Here is an 18882-nt window from a genome sequence, read left to right as displayed (position 1 = left end):
AGAATTGTTATTTCTAACAATGTAATAAAACTATTTCTAACATTTTTTCATTTGAAACTTCACTGTCTCAGTTAAGTATGATACCTAACTTAAGCCCGATATTTTGCTTGCCTTGATTTAATATCTGATCTATAAAGACATTGATGATCTAACCGGAAAAATCGAATTTTCCTAAGGAGTGTCGACCTTTCGCTTGACGGGCGCCTGCTCTATAATGTAGATCTGTAGTCATTTTAATTAATTAATGACGATGTGAATCATGAATATCATCAATACAGGCTCTGGCAGAATGTTGTTGCAATCATTGAAATGTCGTAAAATATTTTCGTTTTATTTCTATCAAATCAAAAGTATTCCAGGCGTGTTATAAATGTATGTGATTGTAATAAATCCAGCTAGATCATTTTGATAACAGTTTTTGCTTGTCTTAAAATAAAGAAGAATTATTATATTTTTCATCTCATTTTAATATAAAAAATTATTTCCTATTTATGATTATAAAAATATTATAATATTATCTTTAAAATAAAATTATAGTTCCTACCTACCTCATTAAATACAATCCTAAATGAATAAGAAGATACGTCCTACTTCATGAGTGAAAAGACATTTCAGTACATCGAATTTCCCTTTTTCAGGGGGTTGTTGGAATAAGCCGGTAATTACAATCAATTATTGGTATTAAGCAGCCAAAAATTTGTCACTTGTATTAGTTAATATAATTATAGAAAAGTACAATAGGTATTATTGAACTTCAAATGCGTGTTATTACCTCTTAATATAAAGGTATTTTTGATGTTATCTTAGAAATTATTTCCACAAACATAATGTTGCGAGCACAGTAGGTAAAGGTATACAGCATTCAAGTTGACTAACATTATTTTAGAAGCCTACATTTACAGCCGCAGCGAAGGCAATGACGACAACTGATAACAAAGCTGTGTTGGCGGAATCTGGCTGCGCAGTAGTAACTTCATCATCCATAGGCGGCGTGGTTGGTGCGTCAGTGAAGATGGGTTCAGAAGTGATGATAGGATCAACAGTCACAGGTTCACCAGTGACGTCAGGTTCAACAGTGACGTCAGGTTCAACAGTGACTGGTGAAGACGTACTAACGTCCACCTCCTCAACCGGCAACTCGGGAGTAGTTGGCTCTACCAACGGCGGCGCTGTGACCGTGACCGGTTCTTCAGGGACGACGGGTTGAGACGTACTGGTTTCATATGTCTCATCACCCTCGTTTAGGTAATACTCTATGTCACTTTGAACGTCGGCAGCCCACTGGAGCGACTGGCGGGTAGACTCTATGCTGTTGTAAATAGAACTGTAGCTGGTGCCAAACACGTCCATATTAGCGACGACCCAGTCTTCAAACTGAAAGCAAAAATATTTTGTGTTGTTACTTTATTGTACCAAAAATTGTGATGCGTAATAAAATGAATTAGCCATTACATCTTCGATCTCTTGGACAGTTCTCAGCCGAGGTGTGATGTAAGACAGAGGAGTGGCATAATTCACAGGAGTCAAAATCGTGCCGAACCTGTAACAAATAATTAATTACGACTTCAATGACATCGAAATCTTCTCCAGAATTATGACATGAAGACACATCAAATAATAAGGGTAAATAAGGGTAAGTAACAAAAAAATATAGTCCGATTTGATTGTGAGTCCGTATCTATTGCTCGAATTTACAAAAACTAGAAAATGACATAGTTGTTTTCAGATGTAATGTCGACGGTGCACTAAACACTGGAACAAAGTAAATTATTGTTGTTTAATAAATAAGAGCGATTTTGCAACAGATGTGAATAGTCTGAAGTGCTTTCGACTTCACACTACACAGCGATTATCACTCACGCGTTAGCAACAGCTGTGATGTTCCTCTGAATGTAGCGTAAGACAATCTGGGTGTTCCCTTCATTGCCGTTGACGGCGACATTGTAGGTCCCTGTGTAGTCCTGCGATCGGATGATGTAGTTGTCCTCCACTATCGCGTCAAGAAGCCTGAAAAAAAGCTTTTGGTTACAACAAAAAAAGTTTAAAAAAATATTATAGCGTCTTCGTGGACGTTGCTAACAAGTTCCAGTTTAATTTTGAAGTAAGTAATCCTTTGTCCCTCATTGCATAGAATTGGGAAAATACTTCATTTAGATTTACTTAAATAATTGTCAAGGTAAAGCACAGATAGAAATGGTAAGTTTAACCAAACCAACGCGTATAACCTGCGTGCGCGATGGTTTGGCCAAACCTTAATGAATAATAATTCAATGTTTTAAGTGCAGTACCACAGTATACCCTGAACAACCAGAGCCTGCACAGTCCTGCCTGCAGACAACACCAGAAGCATTATTGGGTGCAATCAATTCCTTTGCGAGTGGTTCTGCGGGCGGCTTGGATGGCCTTACTCCACAGCATCTCAAAGACTTAGTAAGTGCTAACTGTGGCGAAACCGGTACCCTCCTCCTGAAGGAGTTGGTTGCCCTGACAAATTTGATGCTATCTGGTGGCGTCAACCCTCAATTTATAAATATTTTATACGGAGCCAATCTCTGCGCTCTCAAAAAAAAGGATGGTGGCATTCGACCCATTGCTGTTGGCTCAACTCTGAGACGACTAGCCGCCAAAATTTGCTGTAGGGCTGTTTCCGATAGCCTTGCAGCTTATTTTGAACCTGTCCAGCTGGGCTTTGGCATCAAAGGCGGTTGCGAAGCCGCCATCCATTCAGTCCGTTCTTTTTTGTACAGTAATCCCAGCGACGTCCTGCTGAAAGTGGATGTTAAAAATGCTTTTAATTCAGTTGATAGGGGCGTCTTGCTGACACAAATAAAAGAGCAGGCTCCGTTGATTTATCCTTTCCTTTGGCAGTGCTATAGCACCCCAAGCAAACTATTATATAAGGATAATATCATTGAGTCTGCTGTTGGGTGTCAGCAAGGTGACCCTCTTGGTCCAGCTATTTTCGGCCTATCAATTCATCCTTTCATAACCTTACTAAATTCCAAATTAAATGTGTGGTATTTAGACGACGGGACCCTTGGAGGAGACCCTAATACAGTTTTGGCCGATTTAAATATGTTAACACAAAACTTTGAAAAAGCCGGTTTAGATTTAAATTTTTCAAAATGTGAATTGTTTGTACCCGACTCCTGCCCTAATTCAGATAGGGTCATTTCGAATTTTAATTCCATAGCTCCCAATATTAAAATTATTAAAAGAGATTCCCTTCGCCTCCTTGGGTCTCCTATATTGGAGGAAGCGTTTGCTTCTTTCACAGACGAAAAATTACAGAGCTTTGAAAATGTTTCGGACCGTTTACTTAAAATTAACACACACATGGCGTGCACAATTATTCGGTTTTGTCTTTTTGTTCCTAAATTCACATATTGCATTCGTTCTTCACAGTTTTGGAAATACCCTAGCTTAACTGCCAAATTAGATAACTCTATAAAACAAATTATTTCCTCCGTTTTAAATATTCCTTTAGATGATCGATCATGGACCCAAGCCTCTCTACCTATTAGGTTTGGAGGTTTGGGTATTCGCAAAATTTCCAGTGTTGCTCTACCGGCTTTTTTGTCTTCGGCTCATAGCACCAGTGGATTGGTTTCAAAAATACTGAGTAAGTGTTCTGACTCAACTACCATCCACCTAGCCGAAGGCATTAGCGCTTGGAGGCAGTTAAGCTCTGAAAATTTGCCGTTGTCTCTCATCTCACAAAGGCAGTGGGACGAGCCGCTCTGCAGACTTGTACGGAATAACTTATTAAACACGTCTTCCAGTTCTGCAGATCGAGCTCGTCTTCTGGCTGTAGCCGAGTGGGAATCAGGTCTTTGGCTTCACTCCCTACCTTCTCCTCATATTGGCACACTTTTGGATAATACCACTTTTAATTTAGCAGTCTCGCTCCGTTTGGGGGCACCATGCATTGTCCCCCATCGCTGTCCCTGCGGTGACATGGTTGACTCCCTTGGTCATCACGGACTGTCATGCAGCAGAAGTGCCGGGAGATTTTCCCGTCACGCCAGCCTCAATGACATCATACGCAGGTCTCTTTCTAGCGCTTCCGTACCGGCCATTCTTGAACCAAATGGCCTGGTTCGAAGTGATGGTAAGAGACCTGATGGTATGACTTTGGTTCCATGGAAGGTGGGACGGCCACTAGTGTGGGATGCAACCTGCGTAGACACACTGGCACCGTCTCATCTTCCGCAAACCTCGTCTGGGGCTGGTACTGCCGCTGCATCAGCGGAATCCCTCAAGCGACGCAAATATGTAGGTCTTAGTAGTACCTACATGTTTGAGCCATTTGGGGTCGAGACGCTAGGTCCGTGGGGACCAAGTGCTCATCGCCTGTACAGGGAATTAGCCAAGCGGCTGATTGACTGTACAGGTGATAGAAGAGCTGGCGCATTTCTTGGCCAACGAATCAGTTTGGCCATTCAGCGCGGAAATGCAGCCAGCATTCTGGGCACCATGTCGCGTTGTTTGGACAGCGATTTGAGACATATTTTTATTTGTAAATATTTGTAAATATTTAGTCTATGTAGGTTAATTATTTGTATTATTCTTAATCTCCATGGTCAAGTTCATTTTTGTATATAAATTGTGGATTTTTAACTTCTTAATTAAGAAAATAAAAATCTAAAAAAATTTAAAAATTATGTTTTAAGTATGAGTAGTAAACTTCCTTAACTTTTTTATCTAAATAATAATTAACTTACCTGTTAAGCGCAGCCTCATGAGGTGTACAACCCAAGGTTTGAAGTATCAAGATCTTCTCGGTATAAACATTATGGTTCAGGAAGCGGTTCCAAAGAAAGTTGAAATCCTCTTCTGTACCTTGACGGAGGGCATTGCAATAAACCCAGGTACGACTGTCAACTGGCACTCTAAAATGAAAAAAGTAGTTACAAAAGGATCAGTTTAGTTAAATTACCAGTAGGTAAAGCATCAGATTTATGATAATCGGACTCCCAATTCGTGAAAGATCTATCAGCACTATTGCACATCCTAATCCCTTCTCAAGATTTTCTTCATCTATAGTTTAATTGAACTGTGACAACCAGGTATTACGATTTATGTCACATTTTCACATAGCTGAATTTTAATAAAATATAGTACTTAGTCATTTGGAGATACATACTCAATATTAGCATAACGCAATAGTTCAAACTGGCTGACAGCAGCCTCGAAACATGCGGATACGTTCAAGTTGCACATGAAGGGTGCCAGTTGATATCGCAGGTACGACTGCATGAACGATTCGTTGGCGATCGGATAGTAAGTGATTTGATTCATCACTGTGGTCGCCCATTTTATTATCAGCTCCTGCAAAAATATGGCTAAGTTTGTGGACACAAAAGTAGGTCAGTCAACACACCATTTTTGGACAATTCAGTGTATTGTGATTGGATTAAGCGAACAATTAAATGTTAGGATAATGAGCATTATTGGACGTATGGTTCTGGCGGAGTTAAACGGGACCATTTAATTTCCACTCTGGTGGGACCACAGGACTATTATGTCAATGGAGTCTAAATTAACTGATGATGATATACTTTGGTGTAATTATAGAAACTTTCCTTCGTTGACACTAGTACCATCCAATAGTTCCATGATGTAACTACTGATAATAATTTACATCATTAGTTCCATTTAAAATGGAACTCGAAATAATGGAACTAGTTATACTTACATCAAGATCACTCAGGTAAGAAGTACCAACAAGTCTGTTTCTGATCCAGTTAAACCCAGTGATGGCGGCTACCCATGGCGTGTATTCCGTCTCGTTCTCAAGGAAAGACAAGATGTTAAAAGCTCTGGTGTAAGTCATGAGTCCAGAACGGGCGAATTGAAACACGTCGTTTACAATCTGAAATATTGATAGCAATTATTACCCCTGAATATTTATGTATCATGGCATAATCCGCAGCATTTTCGGGCCGAAAATGTTTTTAACAATTTAAACCGAATAACAATGATACCCAGCTGTCTACGTGTATATTTAATGATGTAGCACTTTTACTAGACTTGATCATGTCAATCCTGAAATTTTATGAAACGTTCAACAAACCTGAGCCCTGTTGTAGTGGTGGATCTGTGTTCTGTTTGGACCTCTCAAAGAGTTGATAATTAGGTTCCATGAATAGTCATCGTAGTTAACTCTGTAAAAACCTGCCCAAACACACACAAAATGAATTGAGTTTTAGTTTTTTTTACTCAAAAATAAATAGTGCTTACGATGTTCTTACCAGTTTGCTGTTTGTTGAAAATGACCCATTCATCACCGGTGCTGTTGCGGTTAATGACAGAAACAGCATCTTTGATTATATGAGATGGCTTAGTATCTTCAAAGTCTGGGTTACTGGCCGTAGCAAACGTGATGGGAACGATCCAGTTAGTTGTAGTTGTAGAGTAACCGCTGTTTATGTTGAAGCGACGCTATAAATGTAAACATAATTATAATAGATATGTTACATGATTGTTACCTGCATCTATGTATTAATATTGTACAAAGTAAATGTAATATACCTGATAGATCATCATCTGGCCAGTTTGGTGGTCAACCTGAACGTTAAGTACTGGATGTCCGGCCTGTTCAGTCCAAGTTTTGTAATAATCAATAAAATTGAAATCGTTTCCGTACTCCGAAATAGCACCAGAAGCCTCAGCCTCGGTTTGAAGAGCTTCGAAGAGATGAATGGGCAGTGCAGTGTCGAAAGATCTACGAGTAAAATCAATATTTTTTTTATAACCGCTCACATGCACACTACACATAATAATAATTAGGCAAAACGTTTTACAGTTACCTTTCAGTCAAGTAGCGCCTTAATCCTTCTCTATGAACATCAAATCCTAAAAGATGCTCAGTCTGCCTGATAATTGCAGCACCCTTGTTGTAACTGATTGTCGAGAACATACTCCTGACTTCAGTGGGACTATGAATGCCAGTGGCAGTTAATGGATGAGGATTGTTGGCGGAGTCAGTGAGCAATGACGTATGTACTTGCTCGTTGACAAAACGAATTCCAAGACCCATATACTCTTCAACCTAATTTCAAAACACGATGATTAGAAATTATCTTAATAATCAAAATGATTGTTTGCTAAAATGTTACATACCCAATCTGTTAAGTAATATTGGTAATATCTGGCGAATCCTTCGTTGAGCCACAACACGTCCCACCAATCGCAAGTGACGAGATTACCAAACCACATGTGGGCGATTTCGTGGGATAAGATGTAAGCGATTCGTTGTAGGAAGTGGCCGTCTGTGTGATCTTGATCGTACATAAGGTAAGCTTCTCTGTAAATGAAGGACTAGTTAGTGGCTAAGATACGATAAACGATTTTTTTATTTTTCCGAATTCAAATGACAATTTTTTTTCCTTTAAATGCATTCTTCAGTTACTAAAGATTTTCGGCAACAGTTCTGAATGAAAGAACGATAACATGAAATTTTACAAGTCTTATGACAAACGTCCCGACTGTTTTTTTTTTTTATAATGATGCCATAACTTTACCTATAAGTTAACAGTCCCCAGTTCTCCATAGCCCCATCAAAGAAATCAGGAATGGAAGCCTGTGTCATCTTCATGTTAGGGTTAACGCTGTAATAGTCGATGGCTGTGTGATTGCTCATTTCAGCCAAAAGATACTGTCCAACTTCCAGCGCATACTCTCCTTGATTAGCGTTAATAGCGTTGGGCCGAGCTATAACTTCATAGACAAGATTACCGTTCACATCAAACACCTCGCGTGTTTCATACTCAGCCACTATTATTGCCAGAAGATATGTAGACACTACTGGTGTAGTATAGAAATCGTCTTCTTCGTAACCACTGCAAAATAAAAAATTAAAAGATGTAGATAGAGAAACTAATTATTATAACCGACGACAGACTTAATAATAGTAGCTTATTTTATTTATAGAGCACTGACTCATCATATTTAAGGTCTAGAAGTCCACTGTTGGACTTTAATGCCCTTTACATCGAACAAAATAGATCATGCAATCTTGTCGTGGATTTCTGCAATCTTTTTAGTTCGGTTCGGTTGTCGTTCGCGGTCGTTACTCAAGAGATTCCCTTTATTAGACTGTCTAATGCCACTACAACTTAGAAAGCAAATTATGCGCCATAGAAATCTTTTTTACACTTACTCAAATGTGCTATTTCTGGTCTGCTGAAGCCTCATGCCTGACCAACTGGTGAAGGTGGAGGGTCTCCTGACAGTGATGCTGAAGGTAGCCTTGAAGCTGGGCTCGTCGTAGCACGGGAACGCCAAGCGTGCAGAAGTCGCTTGGAACTGGGTTGAAGCCATCCAGCTAACCGATCAACAAATAAAGTATTGAAGCACTTAGGCCCAGAACAGACGGTCAAACGCAACTGCAACGAAACTGCAACTTTGTGATGCAACTCAAAAGTAACTAGCAGTTGCAGTTTCGTTGCAGTTGCGTTTCACCGTCTGTTCTGGGCCTTACACGAATAAATAACAAATAAAAGAATTTCGTAATTTACCTCTCTGCATCACTGGCGTTGTTCCTATACCAATTCTGGTAAATTCCGTACATATCAGTCCTCAAAGGAGCATTGAAGACGATATTCAGTGAATAGACAACTCTACTCGTTGCATTATATTGAAGGGCGCCGTTTGTGAGCGTTATTCTTAAGAAATGATATTCTGGCTGCAAGACGAATGTTTGTGGTATCTCAGTGTCCTCCAGTTTTAGCACAAGCGATGTAATGTTCAGGTCGTGAGCATGGATGACTATTTCGTTAACATCTGCTTGAGTAGCGTACAGTTGGATTTCAACCTCTCCAGAGAAGAATTTTGCTGGTATTTCAACCATCCACAAGATGTTGTAGTGTTCTGGTTTGGTCGTAGTGGGTAATCGGTAGGGGCTAATCGTATCATCGGATCTAGACAGTTGAGATAAGCGATCGAAATCATCTAAATTCTCGAAAGGTTCACCTTCAAGTTTTTCATCTCCGAAGATGGTGTTTCTGTATGGCGGAGGGTCTTGTGGGAATGCTTGAGCTGTGATGCATACAGCGGCCAATATTATTAAATTGAGCGTTGCCATCTGTAAAATTAAATAATTTCATATTTATTATTGTAACCTTAACCCTATGTAATGTAGTTTGTCCAGTATACTTACAAGTTCTCCTAATGTTCAAGCTTTATAGCCTTCTTGATAATCTTTTATTATTTCATTGCACTTGAATAAAATTTTATCTTAATTGTCGTGTATAAATGTTTTATCGTAATCCAAGAGTTCAATCTAATAATTTGCGGGTTAGCAGTTCATTATAAAGAGGGTTTGTCGGCAAAAAATAATCAACTTTAGGTAGGTACTTAAAGTACTTATTTTTAAATCAAATCAAATTGTCCTAAGATCTAAGCGTATCTTGAAAATGGTGGTCTGAAATAGTAGTAGTAACTACTTGTTAGGAAATCTGATCTGATCTAATAGTAGGTAAGCAATAATTTAAATTTTAAACATAGCCTTTTAAATTTTTGAAAATTACATGTGCTGAATTCTATTATAAAATATGTAGAACAATAATCGTACCTACCTGTGGATAAATGAATAATCGCAGGTCCGATCATTGTGGAGTGCAAACTAACGATTTTAAACTTAACAGTTACATGATGACCACTAACAACTGACAAGTCCTTACTAAACAACCTTACGCAATACTGGTGAGTGCTAACGCGATAGCTACCGATTCAGAGCTTACCAAATGGCGCTACTGTCTTAGCCACTAAACGAGTGTCACTTGCTTTCGCTACCACCTCTTCCACCACCATTTTAGCCACAGGACGTCCACTACCGAACATAGGCCTCCCCCAATGCTGTCCATGTTTTTTAACCACAACTGGAAGCTCTTGGCCTGTATCTCACCTGATGGTAAGTGATGATCAGGCCGTTTCTTTCGCTACGCCCTGCCCTAACTAGTGAAAGCAAATACAATAGCCCTCATTCCTTGGAGGAACAGCCTGATGGTCATTTTTCGGTTATAAAGATTATTCCCACCTCTAGTTCTCACCGCTACAACTGTGTAGCCAGGATCGACAGCTTGACTGCCAATAAAAACCCAACCAGTGAAGGACAAGCTTGTCTCAGGTGAAAGTTAAACTGTCATTGGACCCGCAAGGAAATTAATCAGAAGAACATAGGAGGAGTTCGAAGTTAGGGTTCGATATAAAGTCGCGATATACTCACGTCCGAAATACCGCAGTGTCTCAAGACATAGACAAGTCTTTAACCATTGTGTGTTGCGGGACACATAGCTCGTAGAGACGATGGCCGTTGGGGCAGAAAAGTTCTCGAGTGGCGATCACGGGCTGGAAGACGTAGCGTGGGCAGGCCTTCTACTAGGTGGACCGACGATCTGGTAAAGGTCGCGGGAGGAGCCTAGATGCGGGCAGCGCAGGACCGTTCATTGTGGAAAACCTTGAGCGAAGCCTTTGTCCAGCAGTGGACGTCATTTGGCTGAAACGAACGATAAAGTACGCTGTCGCTTTAAGGAGTTACACTGCCTACAGACTCACCATTATTGTAGGTGACAGCACGCCCGCCCAAACACGACTGGACGGCAATTAACTGAACAATTGGCTATATCTGATTATCCTAGAACAGAGCGGCTGAATCATCACTTTATCTTATTGCATTAAAGATAATGATAAAAAACTATAAATCTAATAAAAATATAATATCTAACGGATTTTGGGCAAGTACACATTTTATTTTTAAAAAAGGCTTGTACTTACCTCGTAGTTATAGATGAGAGTGGATTGGAGCTGGTATAAGTACTTCATCATCAATTTACCTATATTATAAAGTTAATACCTAACTTAATAACGTTTCATTCGAAAAGGTAATCCATTGATCAAAATTACTGTTGAGACTACTTTCTTCTGCCTCTACATCCCACAGAAGGGCATATTACATAGACTTATTTTGTTTCATTTTTTTTTAATCCAGGTGTCCATTTGCCATGTTTCAGTGAACTTCTCTTTTTTTAATTTAATACGGGGTGATTTGAAATTGGATAGTAATATTTAAATAAAAACAATTCTTTTAAAAACATACTCCATTTATTAGGAAAATTGTTATAAATATGCCACTCTTTGAACGCCATGTGAGCAATCAAATCATTTATAGCCCACCGGAGTTCAAAGACACGAGTAAAACGTTAGCGTAAATATGTACATAATTTTACTAATTTTTCAATCATATTCAAGGATTATCTAGCTAGTACTTAGGTACAGAAACATTAATTTGCATTTTAAAATTATCAGATTCATATTATTTCTATGTTTAGTTTAAGAAACAAAAATTGTACTAAAAATACATTGTATATTATTAATAAAAAAAATATGAAATTGTACTTTAATACATTAAATTTAAAAGAAAAAATGGCTCTTCGAGATAGCAAGATACATATTTTTGAAAATTTGATTGATTGACACTAAAACATTGTGTGACAATAATAAACACTGAGAAAATGATTAAAATCTTATTTGGATCTACAGAACTTAAAGCAACCTTAATTAATAACATCTACTTACAAACTAAATTAATTTAATTATAATGTAATTCAATGAATAACTATCCTTTTGCTAATTGAGTGAACACAAAATCATTGCTGACTTTCGTATTATTCAAAATGGCTACTGAACTCATATCAACCTGTGTCAGAACTCTTTTATGGGAAACCATTTTATTTTGGAAGAAATATTATGAACGAAAAATAATCATGATTAAAATTCATATTTAATGGGGAACACTTTTACATTTTACAATATTGCTGAATATTAAAAATGTTGTAAGTTACGATGAGCATAGTCGCCATTTTAAATAATCCAGGTGGCGAAGTCGTCACCCTGTATAAATAAAAATTGTACAAAAGAGATTGTATTATCAAAAATTTTGTATAGTAGTCGCGTGTCGCTATTCAAGATAACTCGATTAGACCGAATAATTACGACTATCCTATCACTTTGGTATTTATTTCGATTTAACGACTAAACTAATCCAGTTTTAAAGTGACTAGTGGGTTTTATAGATGCTCTATAGCTTCACAAGTTCAACATTCGATTACCAAATAAACAATACGTACGACAAATCCATTATAAATTAGCTATATTAAAAAAATAGATGCTACGTGTTTTACAAAGGTAGTTTGGTCAAGAATTTGTTACTTCTTAATTGAAGACATCAAAAACAACAGAATATTGTGTGTGAGTTTTGTCCTAATTCACCGCATCATAACTCAAATGTAGATGAATCTTAATTCATTCTGATAATGAAATCAGATTTGTTCTTGATTTTAGAATCCAAGTGAGACTCATTTTAAATATTTCCATACTGAAATAGTGTAACAGCATTAAAAATATTCGCTTTAATATAAAAAGTGCTAACCATAATCTCTCAAAAGCGAATGTGCTTAAGCTAAACCATTTATGTCTAAAGTTCTTCCAGGTCACCAGGTCTTCTCCTGGTCAGCTGCCAGGAGCCAGTCGACTATGACCTGGTAGTTGTTCTGCATCCATTGCACGTTGGCTGCTGTGCTTTCCAACACCTGCGATACTGGACGACCGAGCTCTGTGCACGATTCTGATATGAATCTTAAGAGCTGGAAAGAGGATGAAAATAGAAAAATTAATCGATTATTTAGGGATTGTTTTGTATGAATACTTCTTATATTAACTTTTGTAACCAATCACCAAAAATTCCAGAGTACAAAATATGAATTTGACGTCTCTAACTGGTGAATTTAGTAGGATGGCAAAGGATTGATGGATTTATGTTGTACTTTCACGCAAAAACCAGAAAACTACTTAACAGATTTTTATGAATCTTTACAGTATATTGTTTGTACATCAAAATAACATAATTATAGGCTACAAGTCATAACGATGATAAATTGATTTGCCTACTATTAGTGTCAAGTAGGTAAATCTATCTACAAACAGAATTTCACGCGGGCTAAAGTCTGGACCATATGGGAATTGGGAAACTCCCGTTTTCACATCGCAAAAAAGTGGTATTTACTACTACCCTATGCTTATTGAGAAAAACTTCAAACAATGTCTTACCTCGTCATACTCATGTTGTTGATTCAACCTTCGCGTCACCACTTTCACGATGGTGTTCAGCGTTAGAGCTGAGTTCACACTGTTAAAGACAAAAAAAGGTTATTGTTAAGGATAAAAAATACTTATCATAATTCATTTTATTGCTGATTTGAACTTACAATTCCTTGGAAATATGTTTACAACTTTATGATAGCCTGAAATTAATTTTATACCTATACGGTACTTCCCCTTAAACCTCGGAACTTCAGAAATTGATCCACTTACTTTTTGTCGGCCGATAATTTGATCGCGCTATTAATCAGTATGACCAAGTAAGTACATCGATACAAAATCGGTGCAATTGGAGTACCTACTTTTGTAAGCAGGTACTCACATTGCACCGATTATTAAAAAAAAACTATTGGCCGATAAAAAAATTTAGTCTGTGAGGATTAAAACTTACTAATTCTTAATCCTTTGCCAGTTGGCTCGCACGAAGTTGAAGGCTATGGGCTGACCGATTGCTGAACTGGCTACAGCTGAGAACACTCTCACTGTGTCCTGCTTCCGAATACCGCTGTCATTCCTCAAAGAAAGCTCGAGGTACCTGTAAAAAGATGATGCTTAATTTTATTGTTTTTAACAGCAAAAGTATACGATCTGTAAAATATTATTGAATACAGCCTTCAAAATAAAGGAAGTCCATAGAAAGTAATAGAATTATAACCTAAATAATTTTTGTACCTACTAAAAAAAACTTTGTTTTTTGTCGATAACAATTTATGATGAAGTTTCACCACCTTCCGGGGTTGCACTGTAGAATCCTGCATCCTGAACATCGATATGGATGTAAACCAACTGGTGTACGACATGGAGAACTAAAACAATATAATAGCACCGCGCTCACCGGTACAATAAGTAAGGAGCCCTCGTGCAGCCGAGTACAGTCAGAAGCAGTTCTCTCTCTCTGCTGTTGCGCGGAACCGTTCCCAAGCGAAACGCCACTCACGCGCACCGCTCACCCTGTATGTAGCCTCACAGTACACAGTACTGCATGATCTAAACAAGTAGCCACAGACTTACCGGTACAGCAAGTAAGGAGCCCGCGTACAACCGAGCACATTCAACAACAGCTCTCTCTCCGCCGGTGCACTGGCCACTCGGAACCGCTCCAGTACACAGTACTGCATGAGTCTAAACAAGTAGCCACAGACTTACCGGTACAGCAAGTAAGGAGCCCGCGTACAGCCCAGCACAGTCAACAACAGCTCTCTCTCCGCCGGTGCACTGGCCACTCAGAACCACTTCAGTACACGGTACTACATGAGTCTAAACAAGTAGCCACAGACTTACCGGTACAGCAAGTAAGGAGCCCGCGTACAACCGAGTACAGTCAGTAACAGCTCTCTCTCCGCCGGTGCGCTGGCCACTCGGAACCGTTCCCAAGCGAAGCGCCACTCCCGTGCACCGCTCACCTGTATGTGCCCTCACAGTACACTGTACTACAGAAGTTAGAACAAATAGCAATAGACTCACCTGTACAGTAAGTAAGGAGCCCGCGTACAACCGAGTACAGTCAGCAACAGCTCTCTCTCCGCCGGCGCACTGGCCACTCGGAACCGTTCCCAAGCGAAGCGCCACTCCCGTGCACCGCTCACCTGTATGTGCCCTCACAGTACACTGTACTACAGAAGTTAGAACAAATAGCAATAGACTCACCTGTACAGTAAGTAAGGAGCCCGCGTACAACCGAGTACAGTCAGCAACAGCTCTCTCTCCGCCGGCGCACTGGCCACTCGGAACCGTTCCCAAGCGAAACGCCACTCCCGCGCACCGCCCGCTTGGATACCCACACAGTACACAGTACTGCGAACGTCGGCGTGGATACTGGAACAAGGAAATGCTTTACAAACTACCAGATCATATTGTTAACAAAGTAGACTTTAGTAAAGCTGCAATGCTACTATGAAGACACTGACCGTCGTAATACGAAAATTCCAGCCAACTTCCAGTCAGAAGTCAGTCAAGTGTCACGTGACCGCTGTCTGGCTGGCCCTAGGGGATCATAATACGGAAACGCAAGGCAGTTTAGTTTAAGGCGTACACTGACTGGAATTAAGAGATCGTAATAGGCCTGCAGAACTACCTATTCAGCATTCGCATCAGTTGTGTAATTAAATTTCAGGGCAAGTTGAAACCGAAATAAAAAAATGTGCGTAGTTATAATTTTGAGATTATGAAAAACATTTTAGCATTGACAGGCGGTTTTGATTTTGACTTAAATCTCCTCAACTTCACTCCTTTGAAGAACGTGATTAACTAATTCTGTAGCAAAAAAAAATCTGTGTCAAAAAGAGTTCAAGAGTCGGAGTCTAAGAGTTCATTAACTTACTCGTTGTATGCATCAGGGTTAGGCGTGAGCATCCAGTTGGTGTACATCCTGACGGCATGCTCCATGCAATCCACATGCTCCAGGTGACATGCCGTGGACAGTAGGTCGGCTCTTTGCTGGGCCCGCACCACGCTCTCGTTGGCTGACACCTCCCAGCCGAGGTCTTTGACCGCACCGTCGAGGAGACGGAGCACGTACCGCTGTGGACATCATCATCAGATCATTTAATGAAAATTGCACAGCATTGTTGTGTTCCGGCAGTTAGAGGTAAAATAGCCAGTTCCTCCGTGGTTGAGGATTCCGGGTGAAGGAAGCTCGCTTCCACCTTCGGCCTGATCATCACTCACCATCAGGTGAGATACAGGCCAAGAGCTTCCTCGTTGGGGATAAAAAAAATTAGTCTCCATTACAGACGGACGACTCTCTAAATAAGAGGTAACGGATTTTTTTGGGGCGGCCTGATCTTCACATTACTAGTATTTCTACCTTAGTCACCTCTTACAATATCCATCCATGTGCCAATTCAACTTTACCGGCACCACACGGCTGACATTTAGTAGGTACTTAAAATATCATCACGTCATTATTATGGCATACTTCCCCAAATTAATTACATACTCGAGTAATCAGCATTATTCATCAATAATAATTTGATAGCCCACACTATTATCTTCAAAATACGATACTAACGTAAAATTAGATTAGATTAGTTCTCTATCACAAATTATCTATTTTTTAATCAGGATGATGATGTCTGTAAATTATATCGGCAGACTTTAATGAAAAGTCGAAAATTATGTACAGTTTTGGCATTGGAATGTCGATTGGAAAGGTCACAAGTTTAATCTCTTCGACCATTGGATTGGTGAACCAACAAGACGTAACAAAAACAATTGAATAAAGTTTTATCAAAACCAACCTTATACTCCAAGTAATAAGCTCCTTTCGACAGCATCATATCAATATACCCCAAAGCCACCAAACCAGCCTTCCAGGGCACATAGCTTCTCTCATGAGTGAGGTAGCTGGTGATGTCCAGAGCAGTTCTGTAGTCCAATCGGCCAGCCAGCGCCAGGTTCATAGCATCGTCGACAATCTGGGCTCTGTTGATGGGGTGGATCTCTTGGAATCGAGAGGGGTTGTTGAGGACCTCGACTAGCATCTTCCAGTTGCGACTATCGTAGTTTATTCGATAGAAACCTGTGAAAATTAATGGTAGAAATGATAAACTTAACCCTTAAGTAACACCGTGGGGTAATTTTTTACCCCAGGCGCATAAAAATTTACATATCTTTTTTTCTAGCGAAGCAAGTGTAATGTCGTTTTGTGTATTCTCAATGCAGAGCGTGCGCTTTAAGCTCGTAGACGCGGAATGTGATAAAAATCATCCGTTTGGCTTTTACAGGTAGGTGGGGTAGAAATTTACCCCAGGGTGTTAGTTACGCATGCTTTAATTTATCATCACCTAACATTTGTTATTAATAGGTTTTTATAATATTTAAACAAAATGAGTAGATATTTATATGAATATCAAGTGGCCAGTTGTCTCGAAAATGCAGAGAGACAAATAAAGCCTTATTTACATGATACTTTTCGAACTTTGAAGACATCCCCTCAGAACAGAGCGTTCATAAATTCGACACAGAAATAGAGCTCGAAAGTAATAATTACGCAATAATTCAGTGTTTGATGTTTTTTGAAAATAATAATTAGGCATAAAATAAAATAAAAAAAATATTTTTCACAATTTAAAAAAAAACATTTTTTTATTATTTTGCTATGTTATAAGTCCAGAAATTTTCATTTTATTTAACTTTGAGCTTAAAATGTGTATAAAGCATCTATTCAATTTCCGATTAGTGTTAGTTTTTGGTTCCCATAATAACTTTCCAAGATTTTTCTAGAAGACCATTGTGGAGACTATTAGTTGCAAATGAAAAATTCTTTGTTTTTTGTTATGATTGATTTAAGATGTTTCTGTATGCTCTATAGACGATTTTTTAAAGCAATCGTATAAGTTAGTGAGCCCACTAATACATATAAATTATAAATTGAATTGATTTTAAATACTTACTTAACATTTTTCAATTTCCGCTTGGGGTTATTTTTTTACCCCAGGGTGTTCAATGTGTAACCAAAAATAAGGATGTTACTTAAGGGTTAAGTAGTACTAATCGCATCCTACTAATATTCTAAATGCGAAAGTTTGGATGTCTGGATGTCTGGATGGATGTATGTTTGTTACTCTTTCACGCAAAAACTACTGAACGGATTTTGATGAAACTTTACAGCATTATTGTTTATAACCCAAAATAACACATAGGCTATAATTTATGATGTTCTGTGACAAACTAAATTTCACACGGGTGAAGCCGCCGGCAAAAGCTAGTTAGAAATAGTTTCGAGATACGGTAACCATTTAAAAAAATGCTGCTGATATAAAACTGAACTGACTCAAGCATGAGTCATCTCATTATAGTTCCAATATATTTAAAAAGTAAAAAAACTATTTTAAAACCCCTGAAACTAATATTATTTAAGGCAACATAATCATGGTTATGGAAAAAATAACTGAATTCTATTCTAACTTAACGAAATTTCTTAGGTCTCATACCATAAGAGGTGGTAATATACTGACCTGTCTGCTGAATATTGGCTATCAACCACTCGTCCTTCCCAGCCGATATGTTCTTGACCTCGATCGCCCTCTCTCCCCTCAGCCAGACCCGTGGTCTGGTGGACTTGAAGTCCTTCTCCGAAGCAGTGGTGTAAGACACCGGTATCCACCACACGGGGGACGTCTGATTGTCTGCCGTGTTATTGATGAGAACGAAGCGCTCCTAGAAGATAATGAAAGAATTGAAAATTAGTGAGATTTTAAACAAACTAAATTGCCATTGAAATAACAAGAAGAACATAGGTTTAACATGTAGGTGACCATTCTAGGGTCTAAGTAGCTACAATTAGTAGTTGCGAGGAACTATAATATGCCATGTACTGTAAGATCATTCCACAAAAAGTTTACGAGGGTAAAAATAACTGCAATTAATCATCAACATCATAATCGTCCTTAATCTCTATTAAGCGTAGCTAATTAAAACAACTGATCAATCAATATTGAATTCATTCCTAATTTGATAATGATAGTGATTGTGGATTTGTGAAGAACAGCACTGTCATGACAAGACCAAATAATACCTCGTCAATTGGTATGATGACTGGGTAATAAAATCAAAATTCTATTTTGTCCGTCAGACAGATAATAAAAAAATGGAAACGTATTTTTTTTCATAATCGAATAATGACAGTATTATTTGAGTTGAAAAGTCGCGTGTCGTCGCTTTTGAGTAAAAAATGTACATACATAGGCGTGACGTAATAGCACTATTATTATTTTTATG

At 38.7% G+C, this 18882-nt stretch overlaps 2 protein-coding genes across 3 annotated transcripts in view; both read right to left on the bottom strand.

The window, feature by feature from the left end:
- Positions 1 to 462: 462 nt before the first annotated feature.
- On the bottom strand, positions 463 to 10623 carry LOC135074015 (membrane alanyl aminopeptidase-like). Of its 2 annotated transcripts, none has more exons than XM_063968320.1 (15): positions 10561 to 10623; positions 8523 to 9088; positions 8165 to 8329; positions 7527 to 7844; positions 7126 to 7309; positions 6813 to 7054; positions 6535 to 6727; positions 6255 to 6444; positions 6077 to 6177; positions 5699 to 5875; positions 5147 to 5331; positions 4725 to 4892; positions 1861 to 2007; positions 1453 to 1540; positions 463 to 1374 (listed from the first exon to the last, which is right to left on the bottom strand). In XM_063968320.1, the coding sequence occupies exons 1-15, from the start codon at positions 10561 to 10563 to the stop codon at positions 883 to 885; spliced, it is 3219 nt and encodes a 1072-aa protein (XP_063824390.1). In that variant the 5' UTR covers positions 10564 to 10623; the 3' UTR covers positions 463 to 882. The 2 variants fall into 2 exon arrangements, with proteins under 2 accessions (XP_063824390.1, XP_063824391.1); XM_063968321.1 differs by lacking the exon at positions 10561 to 10623 and adding an exon at positions 10232 to 10434.
- Positions 10624 to 11084: 461 nt separating this feature from the next.
- Positions 11085 to 18882, bottom strand: part of LOC135074016 (aminopeptidase N) — a 32907-nt gene continuing 25109 nt past the window's right edge. Inside the window, exons 8-14 of the mRNA XM_063968322.1 lie at positions 18120 to 18321; positions 16401 to 16681; positions 15482 to 15681; positions 14809 to 14976; positions 13553 to 13696; positions 13111 to 13189; positions 11085 to 12647 (exon numbers count right to left, since the gene is read on the bottom strand). Coding sequence (XP_063824392.1) covers positions 12495 to 12647; positions 13111 to 13189; positions 13553 to 13696; positions 14809 to 14976; positions 15482 to 15681; positions 16401 to 16681; positions 18120 to 18321 — 1227 coding nt within the window. The 3' untranslated portion in view covers positions 11085 to 12494. The remainder of the gene's footprint in view (positions 12648 to 13110; positions 13190 to 13552; positions 13697 to 14808; positions 14977 to 15481; positions 15682 to 16400; positions 16682 to 18119; positions 18322 to 18882) is intronic.

This window comes from Ostrinia nubilalis, chromosome 8 (genome assembly GCF_963855985.1).
Source record: "Ostrinia nubilalis chromosome 8, ilOstNubi1.1, whole genome shotgun sequence".
In the NCBI taxonomy this organism is placed as follows: domain Eukaryota; kingdom Metazoa; phylum Arthropoda; class Insecta; order Lepidoptera; family Crambidae; genus Ostrinia; species Ostrinia nubilalis.
The sequence above is the reverse complement of the archived record's forward strand: the minus strand, read 5'-3'. Positions and strand labels throughout refer to the sequence as shown.

Bases quoted from the DNA above. Each gene is read 5' to 3' on its own strand.
- LOC135074015 (XM_063968320.1), bottom strand. The intron at 6,178-6,254 runs GTAAGAACATCG...GTGTTTGGGCAG, and splicing joins TTTCAACAAACAGCAAACTG to GTTTTTACAGAGTTAACTAC. The intron at 5,332-5,698 runs GTAAGTATAACT...ATATTTTTGCAG, and splicing joins CTTACCTGAGTGATCTTGAT to GAGCTGATAATAAAATGGGC.